The following is a 12541-nucleotide window of genomic DNA, read 5'->3' as shown; positions in this document are numbered from 1 at the left end:
GCAGTGGACAGTGATGTCCTCAATCTTCATGTTCACTCACCACTCACTCACCCAGAGAACTTCCAGTCCTGAAAGCTATATTCATGATGAGTGCCCTATGCAGGCAAACCATTTTTTATCTTTTGTACTGGATTTTTATTATAGGTTTTTTCCCCAGCCCTGTCGGAATTGTGTCCATTCTCACTAAGTTGTTAGCAACTGACCATGGTTTGTGGTTTCTTTCTCTATAGTGTATCTTTTTTTTTAATGTGTGTGTATTGATTTTTAACATTTATTTTACTTTATTATTTAGAGAGAAAGAGGAAGGGAAGGGGGGGAGAGAGAAACATCGATGTGAGAGAGACACTGATCAGCTGCTCCTGATTGGGGGTCTAGCCTACAGCCTGGGCATGTGCCCCGACTGGGACGAGAAACAGGGACCTGGCGCGTGGGCTCACACTCCCCCACGGAGCCACACCGCCGGGCTAGCCTGTCTTCTGATAAAGGGCTTTTGGAGAAAGTGCCGTTGAAACCATAGGAATGACTCTCATGGTAAAAATTCAGGTACATTATGAGATTCTTGAAGATAAACTCTGGTGAATCTACATGGACAAAGCATTTTTTGAACCAATTATGATGAGCTTGTGGGGATGGTGGGTGAAGTTGTTATAGTGAAGTGATATAAACAGAGCAATTCTTTTCCTTGATACTTCACTGAGGAGTGTCAATATTTTACTGCCCTAATCTCTTTTTCCAGGTGAAGTCTTTTAAACTCAAAGGCTACCGTCTCCTCCCTAACCTATTAGTGAATGTTAAGGCTTACATAAATAACCCCTATATTTTCATCTAAATTCATATTCATTAAACTGTAAACAAAAATTAAATTAGGTGTGACTTTACAGCAACAATGATAAGCAACAAAATTTGTTCATGCTCATTAATCTGTTGAATTGGAAATATCGGACTGAATTTTAAGTATGCTATAGAAAGCATAGGAATTTTGGTGGATGCTTATTAACATGTAGGCTCCTACTAACATGTAGGCCTCAGAAGACACTTCTGAGAGAAATGGGGACCACTGAGCTGGGTGTTTCAGCTGCTCTTCACTAAGGGTTTGTCCTTGGACTTGGGGGCAGCCCAGAGCATGAGAGCATGCTGGAGAGCATTTCTTCTCTCTCCTACTTCCCTTCTTCCATGAAATATCATGCCAGGCACTGTTCCATGCTGATAAAAGAAAGATAAGCAGTGATTCTCACTGAAGTGCCAAAGAAAATAAACAAACACAGTGAATTAAGTGCTAAAATAGGACACTACACTTAGAGAGGAGGCAACACCTTGTTCAAGTATTCAAGGCGAATTTGACATCGCAAAGGAGAGGTCATTCCACATAGAAGGCTTATAAAGAAAGACCCGGAGGGTTACGGAAACCTGGTGTTTGCTGAGCATCGTTCCATGTCTGGCCTGGCTGAAGTTCAGGGTCAAGTGGAGGCAGGTGAGGTTGGCTGAGGCAGATGTGAATGGCCTTACATGCCACCTTAAAGAGGTTGGACTTAGTCCCATAGACAATGTGGAGCTATTGGGAAGAAAAATAGATATTCCCCAGCATTTGGACTAAAACGATTTCGAAGTATACTTTGACAAGAATAACATAGCATTCCAGTTTAAGTCAACTTTGTTCTTAGCTAACCATCTGTATTCATCAGTTTCAAGCTGTATCTAATGGGAGACTCCTCTCAGCTGATATTAGGAAGCACAACGTGAAAAAAAAAAGAAGAAAAAGATTGAAGGGCTGCTTTGGTTGGTGCAGAAAGCTCAGCCCTTTCTGTAAACTGTTCTAGAGAATAGTTTGCAAATCAAAGTTCTATGTTCCCCAAAGTCTGAATAACTGAAGGATCACATCGATATTATCTTTGAAGGGAGCCCTTCTTCTGTCCAGTACAGCCCCTTCCGTGCAGCCTCACACAGGCCATGGTGTCACCTGAGTCCACTCAGTGGGAGGTATTAACACTCCACTGCTGTGCAACAGGCTCCTTCATCAGCACCTTCCACCTTATGATAAGCAGGCATCCTTCTGATTTAAGCAAGATGGTTTGGAATTAACCAAATCAGTATGATAGCTCTCGCGGCTCCTTCTGTTCACCTTTTTGGTTCCCTCCGTCTTTCCTTAGGGCAGACCCTCTCCTCTGCTGTGTTTCCATTCTCCCACAGGCATGCCAGTGTGTCTGTGCTGCCTCTTGAAAATGTGGTCACCAGGAAGAGGTACATTTCTTTGGCTACTTCTTGCCTCCCATTACAACGGATGCATTTTTTAAATAAACGAATTTATCATGAAAGGGCCTCGTCAGGGGCTTTTTCTGGTGAGTTTTGCCTTAAAATATAGACGAAAGAAACACCTATGAAACAGAGTAAAAATGGCCTTAAAAAGCAGCTCAGTGTTAAGCCAGACACTGACTCATGGTTTGATGGAGCGCTGACATTTTACATCATAGTGATGGAATGCTGACATTTTACATCATAACGAAACTGATATGCTGTCAAGACTGCCAGTCTTTCCTCTCCTCGCTGCCACCCCCACCCCCCCGCCCGTGGAAAAATAAGAACCTTGGACAGTGAGAGGAACATAGCTAGGCTCAATGTTTGTGGAGCGAATAATGTGGAAAGCCACACGCCAAGAGGAAAAGAAGGTATCTTTAGTTTGAGGATCTCAGATGTGTCTACTGACTCAAGGAGCTTCCAGTCTTAGGAAATGCAGGCCCTCAGGCTGGACAAGCAGAGAGGTCCCTGCTTCTTAAATGAGTTTGACAGGCAGATGCAGTGAGTGGAGACATAAGGTAGTCCAGGAAATGTGTGAGACATCTAAATGAGGCCATTCCCACTGGCCCTCCTATAGGGGCCTTGGTTTGGGGGCAGAAAATGGATGTGTGCTAAAATTTATTACTTCCCATGGATGTGGTGTGGTGGGAGGGAAAGATGCTTCTGGACCAGGTCATGCTGGAGCCTCGGCTTCCCCATAACCCTTTAGGGGCTGATACCTCAAGGTGCTCCCGCTTTGACACGCTGCCCCAGGGCATGCTGGTCCAGCTGTCCACACAGAGATGCTCTTTCCCCCTCCACTCTGCTCCCCTTGTCATTGTCATTGAAAAAACATTTTAAGCCTGGCTGGTGTGACTCGGTGGTTGAGCGTTGACCTGAGAACCGGGAGGTCATATTTCAATTCCTGGTTAGGGCACATGCTCTGGTTGTGGGTTGCTGGTGGATCCCCAGTAGTGGGTATGTAGGAGACAGCCAATCAATGGTTCTCTCTCATCATGGATATTTCTATCTCTCTCTCCCTCTCCCTTCCTCTCTGAAATAAAAAAAAATACATTAAAAAGAAACAGTTTAAAATGACATGAGCAGAGAATCCTATCTAATAATAGACAAACATGGTGATTGACTGTACCTTCGCTGTGCCTCCCATAGGCTAATCAGCACAATATGCAAATTAGCCACCAACAAAGATGGCGGCTAATTTGCATACTGCAGGCAGGGCGGGACATCGCCATCCCGCCTGCTCCACCACCACCTGGGCCTGCTATTTGCGACCCAGGGCAGTGGGGCGGGACAGCGCTATCCCGCCTGCCCTGCCGCCATCCAGGCCTGCTACCTGTGACCCGGGGCAGCGGGCATCCATGTGCGACCTGACCCCGGGCAGCTGGGCAGTGCAGCAGCGATTGGCCAGCTCGCCCGGCCTCCATCCGGGCATCCTGTGTGCGATCTGACCTGGGGAGGCCAGGCGGGGCAGCAGCGATCCGCCGGCCCGCCCGGGCGTCCCCTGTGCGACCTGACCCAGGGTGGCGCCCCAACCACCGATCAGCCCTGCTGTGTGCATGACCCGGGGAGGCGGGGCAGGCACTGAGGGATCGGGCCTGCCATCTGCCACCTGGGAAGCAGGCCTAAGCCAGCAGGTGGTTATCTCCTGAGGGGTCCCAGACTGTGAGAGGGCACAAGTGGGGCTGAGGGACACCTCCCCACTCCCTCCCCCACCAGTGCACAAATTTTTGTGCAGCGGGCCTCTAGTCCTATTTAATAAAAGGCTAATATGCAAATTGACTGGACAGTAGAATGACTGGTCGCTATGACGTGCACTGACCACCAGGGGGCAGACGCTCAACGCAGGAACTGCGCCCTCGTGATCAGTGCACTCCCACAGGGGGAGCCCTGCTCAGCCAGAAGCGGGGCTCATGGCTGGCGAGCGCAGCAGTGGTGGCTGGAGCCTCTCCCGCCTCCGTGGCAGTCGGACATCCCCCAAGGGCTCCTGCACTGTGAGAGAGTGCAGGCTGTGCTGAGGGACCCCCCAGATGCACAAATTTCGTGTACTGGGCTGCTAGTATTTTAAATAAAAAGAATTGCTAACCTAGGGTCAGTGAAATCTAGCTCTGACTCTTTGAAAAGCTAGGGAAAAAGTCAGCACTGAGATTGAGCCCCTTAAGAGGTAAGTCACTTTGGGGGAGCGTGTAGGAGGGAGGCACGGAAGAAGGTTGTTTCTTGAGTGTGTGCACCTGTGTGTGTGTGTGTGTGTGTGTAGTCAAAGGTTCACTGGCATAAACAACTCAAGAATTCAACAATTTCTCCAAAAGTGCAGGAGATAGATCTAATAACCAATGACATGGCAGTGTTATCCCTTTTGGAAAAATTACTTCATTTCTATATTGATTTCTTTGAAAGAATTATTGAAAAATATACAGAATTACTTTCTTAACTACTGACCGGAAAGACCAAGCAATACTCACATCAATTGATTATTTTAATGTCAAATGTTTATTTCTATGCCATAGTCGCCTCAGCACAATTTGTAAAAGGAATCCAAAAAAAAAAAAAAAAAGATTTTTTTTTTTTGTCAGGATACTTTCTCTGCAGATATAAGAAAGAAAACAAACACCTTGGTACCAGAATTACCATTCCTTTCACATCATTCTAATAAATTGCATCTAAATATTTTCCTTGGATATCATTTTTTTTTTTTTAGGACAGAAAAATATCCACAAGGGGGGAAAAGTTTGGATTCATTAAAATAAATTTGGGATAGTCTTTGTCAGACAATATATCTAGAACATCTTTGTTTTGGTACACTATATCACTAATGGTCATATTCTTATTAGTTAATATAATAGGCATACTTTATTACATAAAACAAAGTGCACTGAAAATGAACAATGTTAGAAACAAACTGAAATTTGGTGTATCTTAAATCTTCCGGTGACTAGATATTAGCTGAAGCGCTGGTATACAAATTTTCTATCAATACAAATGCAACTCTCTTCTGTGATGAAAATATACGTATTAGCTTAGTTCTTTTTGCTTTAGCAGATAGGGCATCCAATACAACTGAAACAACCTGATAACAAATGGTTTTTGTTTTTCCAATCAAAAGGAATGATCTGGTTTCTTAAGTGGCTCCTGCACCCAGGGAGCCAGAAGAGGGCATTTACTCTTTAAATATAGTTCTCTTGTCTGATTCGAGACAGAGATCCACCAAGTCTCTTACAGCGGAAGTGGGCACCACGCCTCAGATCACGAGGCCCCCCGAGAAGCCGGGCGGAGCGATGCTGTGCTGCAGGGTGGTGGGCCCAGCACCTAGAAGACAGCGTGGTGGTTGTGCACAGAAATCCCTTCAGCAGACTCAGTGAAAGGATGAGAGTTCTTTAAGTTCATGCACATTTTATTGAGTAGTAATATAAAATGCTTTTTCTTTTTCATTGTTACAAGTGCATGCTTTGATTGCCAACATTTCAGAAGTCAAATTACAAAGGCAAGGCTTTAGGCTGTAGTGAATTACTTGGGCACTTATACAATTGTTAAAAAATATGAATGGACTTTTGTTGTTGTTTTCAGAATGAACCAGTTGTAACCCGTAACTGATATACAAAGGGAAAAAAGTGAAAAAAGTACATAGTTTGTGGCACATGACAGAACAGAACAAAATAACTAAATCGTTATGACATTAACAGTTACCATGCATTTAGAGTTTCACATGTAACTACAAACTTATTTAAATTTCACAAGGTTGCTAAACATGCTAACCATCTATATGTGCACTGACAAGCTTATGTTAAAAACTTTTAAGAATACTCTCCCCCTTTAGATTTTTCAAAGCTTTTTTTGATTACAAAATTTCAAAGGCATTAAGCATTTTATAGAATATAAAGTACGCCAGTATACATACATTTCCAGTATATGTCAGACCACTAAGCGCATTACAGTCCCATACAGGCCGATACAGCCATTTTTTTTTCTTAAAAAACATGCATAGGCAGGTTTATTTTTACAGAATATAGATGCTTTATCACTGTACTTAATATGGTATCTTGTTCACTATACTTAAAAATGCACCACTCATAAATATTTAATTCAGCAAGCCACAACCAAGACTTGATTTATCAACAAAACCCCTAAATATAAACAGCAAAAAAAGATAGATGTCATTATTCCAGTTCTTTAAAACTTAAAGAAAAGAAATGAAAAGATATTCATTGCGAAATTAATAAGTATTATATTGAAAGAAGGGCATTCAAGCACACTAAAGAAACCTGAGGTAAGCATAATCTGTACAAAATTAAACTGTCCTTTTTTGGCATTTTAACAAATTTGCAACGTTCCTTTTTTTTTTCTTTTTCTGTTTTTTTTTTAAGACTGCCTAATTCATTTTATAGCCATTGTCTGACAAGAGTAGCAAAACATTATCAATAAATAGTCCTTAGTTTGTACATCATTTTGTTAAAAATGTTTGATGTCATCCATTTTTAGTGCTGCAACTGTAAACGTACAATAGAGTAAGAAATTAGACAAAGTTTTCGTGTCCAGTAACATGATGAAAGACCTTGCATTACTCTATCTAGGAGTCCCCAATGCAGGAGGAAAACAAGTTCATACCCTAACATTGCCGTATATACTAGCATTAGCTTTCTTTTTTTTTTTAACTTGCTTTTCCTATAAGCATTTTTAAAAGGTATACCAAAAGAGGTGTTTAATCACCACCCTCACCAAAATATAGTTTATTATCTATCTCCCCCTCTTTTCTAATGATAGTGTAAACTGGATCCAATTCCTGGCCCCCACAGCAAGTAAGCTATCTTCAGAGGCAAGAACATACAACTGCCAATATGCAGCAACCCCACCATGCCCTGCAGCTCGAAAAAGAAAGAAGGAAAAGAAAAGAAAGAAGGAAAGAAAAGAGTGAACAGGAAGTGGTCACTGAATATTGCTGCTATTACTGCCATTGCTGTCTGTGCCGTTAGTCTCTGAGGCGAGAGCCTTGTTGATGGAGTTAAGGTTGGCGTCGGAGGGCATGGCATCTCTGCGAGGTGGCATCCTCTCGTTAATTCGGTCTAAGCCCTTGGCCTCCTCGAAGCTAGTGATCTTATGTTGTGGTGAAAATCCTTTGATAGCTAAACAGAAAATCATTAAGAAAAAGAAAAACTGGGTTAGCCAGAAGACGAACAAGGGCACCGCTCTTGCATCAGGTGCTGTTAGAGATTTCGCAGTGAGAGATGGGAATCCTTTAGTAGAGAAGAGTGACGGGATCTGAGCACAACACAACGGCCTCCTTACCATCCCCGCGGATAACCAAGGGTTGGGAAACAGCCAATGTCTCTTGCCAAGCAAAACGTCCTCTTCAAGTTAGTGAGATGGAAGCACGTCTCTCTTCTTCACGGAAGTTTACATAAACAAAACCCGAAGCGGACATGGAAAGAGGAAAGTGCTACCAGGGCCAGGTTTCTAGAGCCAGCACGTATCAACGGGCCACGTTAGTGGGGTTATTGAACCAAACGCCCTGACTTTGACCGGAACACCGCCCTGCTTTGACTATTCCATTCTGCTAGCAACAGCAAGTCCAATAGCATCGCTGAGGTAGGTACATCTAACATTCTGGTAAAGAGCTTAGAGCAGAAGCTAAAAGGTAAAAGGCATTAACTTGGGGCATTTCCATGCCATCTCAGAATCCCAGAAAGACTTCCTTGACAAACAACTCAATGATGGCATGAAAACAATAAAATGAAAAGCTCCTGTGTCTCCACTCAGCTTTGGGAGCATGTGGAGTGGGCCCAGAGGTGAGAGGGACTCAGAAAAACCAAGATCAGATCACTAAGTAGAAAACGCTCTCTGCCCTTCAGCAGTGAACAGGCCAAACTGATGTCCATCTGGTATCCATTCCTGCCCAAGGCAAAGAAAACTCTTTCTTGGTAGATCAATGTAGACCTGAGTGATGGTTCAAGCATCACGGGAAGAAAGTACCTTTCACAATTTTTTAGCAAAAATGAATAAGACTAGTTTTGGCCCCATTCAATGAGTTTTCAAAGGGGGGCATTGATAGCTGATTTTTTTAATTTTTTTTTCAGCAAACCTTAGTGTGCTCCGGAGACAGATAAGGCATATCTGTTCTAGAAATGAAATGATTTCTTCAGTGGGTGCACCAACAAGTTAGCTGAAAGTCAAGTACATAAAAGGGGAACCAATGACATCAGTTTGCTTTACTCTCTGTGAAGTGCAAGCCAGGTACCCAAGGGCCAATCGCCAATGCCAAGTTAGGCTGCGTCTCCGTGGCTGATTAAGGACAATTTCATGGCACCTTTATCCTTCCCACCTTATTTGGGAAAAAAAGGAAAGTGGTTTCAAGCTGAAACTTGGCCAGCCACTCCTACACAAATGTGCGGTGCCTTTGATTAGTATGGATGAGATTCTTAAAAGATACACACAGTTGCTTCTAAACTCATTAAGCGATGAGAAATAGCTTGCTCCCCCCTCTGCATTTTAAAGGTTAGCATCATGGTGATTAGTCAACTATGAGAGGAAGAAGATGGGGAAATGGGGAAAGACCAAGGCCCAAAGCAAAGCTTCTTAATTCTTCTCTAATTTAGTAATAAATTGCAGGATAATAGAGCTGTCTAATGAGCACCCACCCTGAAAACTAACTCAATTATTTTGGGAGACAAAACAATGGCACAAAGTGGTACTCTATTCTTTTTCTAAACCACTAGGAATACCATTTCATCAGAATTAATAAGTATCAAAAGTTCATCATCATGATTAATTTTATTAATTTCAGTGATAAAAGTGGAATCTCTGGGTTTAAAAGCCAATAAGATGGGAACATAGAAATTCAGGCTCTAGTTAGGACAATGCAATATGGTCAGAATGGGGCTCCGTTTCTAATCACCCCTGTCTAGCCTGGTATGGAAGAATGTGCTCTGCTGTAGTTGCTGGTCAGACAATGGGTATTAGCAATTTACATTGGTAGTGTACTTAACACAACACAGAGTCACAGAAACCACAGAAAACAGCCAAACTATCCACAAGAATGCACACTGCAGATTAGAATGTGCCGAGAGGAATAGAGAATTCCCACATAAATAGCAGTTTATTCACTGCTATTTAGGAAGCAGTTGTATTTTCTCTTACGTTGCTATCATTTCCCCTACTACATATCCAAATCATGTACAAATTAAAGAGTCTAAAGTGGCACTTTTAAAACATCACATCAAAGGGCCAGATGCACACAATTTGGGGAAAAACAAAGAGTTATCTTTGCAAGAGCAAAATACAACTGAAGAATTTTGTTTTAAAGGGGAACTTCAAATTATTCTTTTTACAATTTCCAAAGGGTAGGTGTGTGTAATATTAAAAACCGTGTTGATATGCAGTTCTCTCATAACTATATACTTAAAAAGCACTTAACTCAAAACTAATTGCTAATGGATCAAGTCTAGTGCCCTTGAGCAGTGCCAGGACACGGTCGGTGATAGACATGACTTGATTTCCCCTGCAGCACCTAGCAGAGGGCCTGGTGCAAAGCAGACACTCAATAAATGTTAAACAATTGAGTGACTTCTCAACAGCTGCTTCGCTTGTTAACGGCCACCTCCACAGACACTAGCTGGTGCTAACTGTACTACAGATTCCAGTAGGTTAAAATTTGGTAAGAGTAGCAGAACTGTTTATCTCATACACAGCTGTCTCATGTTGGATTATTGTTTAGAGACATAAATTAATGTTGAACTACAACAAAGCACTATTCAAATGAACATTTTTTTTCCTTGCTAGAAATTTCTGAAGACTAGAATTCATAAAGCTATTTTTATTCTCTCCTTTTCAGTGCTGACTAAAAGTGATTTGAGGGAGGGACATGGTTCAGCTCAAAGAGTATTGTTTTGTGCGTTATTTGTCAAAACAGCTGCCATAACCCCCACCCCACATCTTTCAAGATATATAATCCTTTTGTTTTCTGTGATTATCCTAGGTTCATTGTATACAAAGGCAAACATAGCTATAAGGGAAAAAAACAAACAAACAAACCATAAAAGGACACTTTCCCCTTTAAAGCAAGAACATTTTGGTTAATACTGAGCCACAACTGTTAGCCCAACACCCACACACTCTGTACAAGCTACAGCAAAAATAAAAAATAAAAATAAAAAAATGAATACACCCAGCAGAGCCCTTATCTGTTGCAGGTACAACAGAAAGGGGACTGGCCAATTTACCTTCATCAGCCTCAATAGCCTCAACAGTAGCTGAAGAGAAGAAAGGGGGTGCAAAATGAATGAGAAAATGAGCAGAGGATTTTTAACTCTAAGAACAAATCAGTGACGATCAAGGGAACTAAGAGAATTCATGTTCCTGTAAGTGCTGGATTCTGGCACAGACAACAAAACAGAAATGCTAAAAAGAAAGAAAGAAAGAAAAAAAAAAAAACAAAATGATAAGTTTAATTTATAAGGTGGATACACACCTCTGAGTGAACTACTTTGGTTTTTGCTCATTAAATAAATGACAGAGTGACCCTTTAGGAAAACACTCAGCAAAGTTTTCTTTTACTGAGATTGAATTGATAAAGGGACTAGGTCAATCTAAAATGAGCCTGTGACTTGCACCAATTTCAATAAAACCACTGCTATGCTTGGTGGTTTACAGTTTTAAAATACCAGGGGGAAAAATGGCAGAATTTGAAGCAGTTGCCATAATGTCAATGGGGTAATTCATGCTATTTAATATTAGGTAGCCCATTTTCCTACTGCAATGGAAAAGGGGCATCAATTTAGAGGAAAAATAAAATCAATGTGTCTTGAGCTGAAAATGAATGTTTTTATAAAGACCAACACCCAGCATGATTAGAATGGTGAGAGAAAAGAGAAAAGGAAGGCAATGGTATAACTTGGACTTCTTTTACCAGGCAATCCAATTTAAAATCGATTTTCTTGCGCAGGGGCCATGCTAATCTTCTCTGTATCGGTCCAATTTTAGTATATGTGCTGCCGAAGCGAGCACAAAATCGTTTTTTGTTTTTTTTTACTGTGGTATTATTTCTTGGAACGAAAGTCTTGAAAAGTTATAATCAAGTGGTAACATGCCAATAGCAGCGATAATTCTATCAGCCTGTTAAAGCAAAGGCGCCCTAAATACTGCAAGTCTGCGTATTTCAGAAGCAAAACTTTGAAGGCCCATTGCTTTCCCAGTAATTATTATAATAATGTGAGGGTACATATTCCCACTGTACAGGTGTATGAATCTTTCTGTTACCAAGGATAGTTGATATTTCCTTAATTAAGTGCTAAAATGCAAAACTTCTCTACGTTTACTTCCAAAATGTTTCTATTAAAATTCTACCCCTTGACTTTAATATGCACATTTCTTACAATTTAAGGATTTAAATCTAGGGCAACTGCCAAATGTGCACTACAATTTACTTACGGTGCATTCTAAATTCCACCACAGAGCAGAAATAGTGAAGCTTTAAGTAGTTTCTCCTTTTAGACAATTGAAGGGTATCAGAAAATGGATTCTGAAATTGTATTAATGTATATGGTTTAAAATATGTACTGAATTTTCAGATTCTTAGGAATAACAAGGCTCTAATGCTTATGTTCCCTGTGTGTATGTGAGTTCAACACAGAATAATACAAACAATGGTTTTAAAATAAAGTGAACAGAAGAGGTAACTGAATAATCTAAGTTAAATACCAGTGAAAATCTGGAAATCAAACAAAGAATTGTAAGAACTTAAGATAACGTAAGTGTAAAAGTAAACCAAAATATGTGAAACCACACCAGCACCAACATACTAGAAATATGTACTGCATGTTAAGTGTATCCTTCTAAAGCAAATGTGGCCATAGTTTCTGATAATACACTTGCAGTACCTTAAAATGTGCTTATCAAAAACTATGCAGATCTCAATGAGATAGTTGTGCATTTTGAGTTTATAAGTGATACATTGATATGAATGTTGTCCAGAGCATGTTTACTGTGATGGGAAAAATGCTCTGTTTTATAAAACAAGTTGCTAAAATAATTTTTAGGTGTAAACGGGGAATTTCCTTAAATACTATATGTCTTCCTACTATTATTTAGAAATGTCCTCTTTTGTGGAAACTCAAAGATATTGGTTTTGGGATAAATTACTATGAAAATAAAGAAAACGAGAATGCTGCTGCTAGGGGTTGATTATTTAGCAGTACCATATGCCTGAAGTTGAACACTACGCTCCACGCAGAGAGGTGGGTCTAAACAATGTAACCATAAGAAC

At 41.0% G+C, this 12541-nt stretch overlaps 1 protein-coding gene across 3 annotated transcripts in view; it reads right to left on the bottom strand.

The window, feature by feature from the left end:
* Window positions 1-4760: 4760 nt before the first annotated feature.
* PPP3CA (protein phosphatase 3 catalytic subunit alpha) overlaps window positions 4761-12541 on the bottom strand; it is a 314581-nt gene continuing 306800 nt past the window's right edge. For 2 of the 3 annotated variants that reach the window (XM_081085595.1, XM_081085593.1), the window contains exons 13-14: window positions 10500-10529; window positions 4761-7406 (exon numbers count right to left, since the gene is read on the bottom strand). In XM_081085595.1, coding sequence (XP_080941721.1) covers window positions 7210-7406; window positions 10500-10529 — 227 coding nt within the window. In that variant the 3' untranslated portion in view covers window positions 4761-7209. The remainder of the gene's footprint in view (window positions 7407-10499; window positions 10530-12541) is intronic. The other variant, XM_081085594.1, reaches the window with a different exon arrangement.

This window comes from Myotis nattereri (assembly GCF_964212035.1).
Source record: "Myotis nattereri genome assembly, chromosome: 1".
NCBI classification, from domain to species: domain Eukaryota; kingdom Metazoa; phylum Chordata; class Mammalia; order Chiroptera; family Vespertilionidae; genus Myotis; species Myotis nattereri.
The sequence above is the reverse complement of the archived record's forward strand: the minus strand, read 5'-3'. Positions and strand labels throughout refer to the sequence as shown.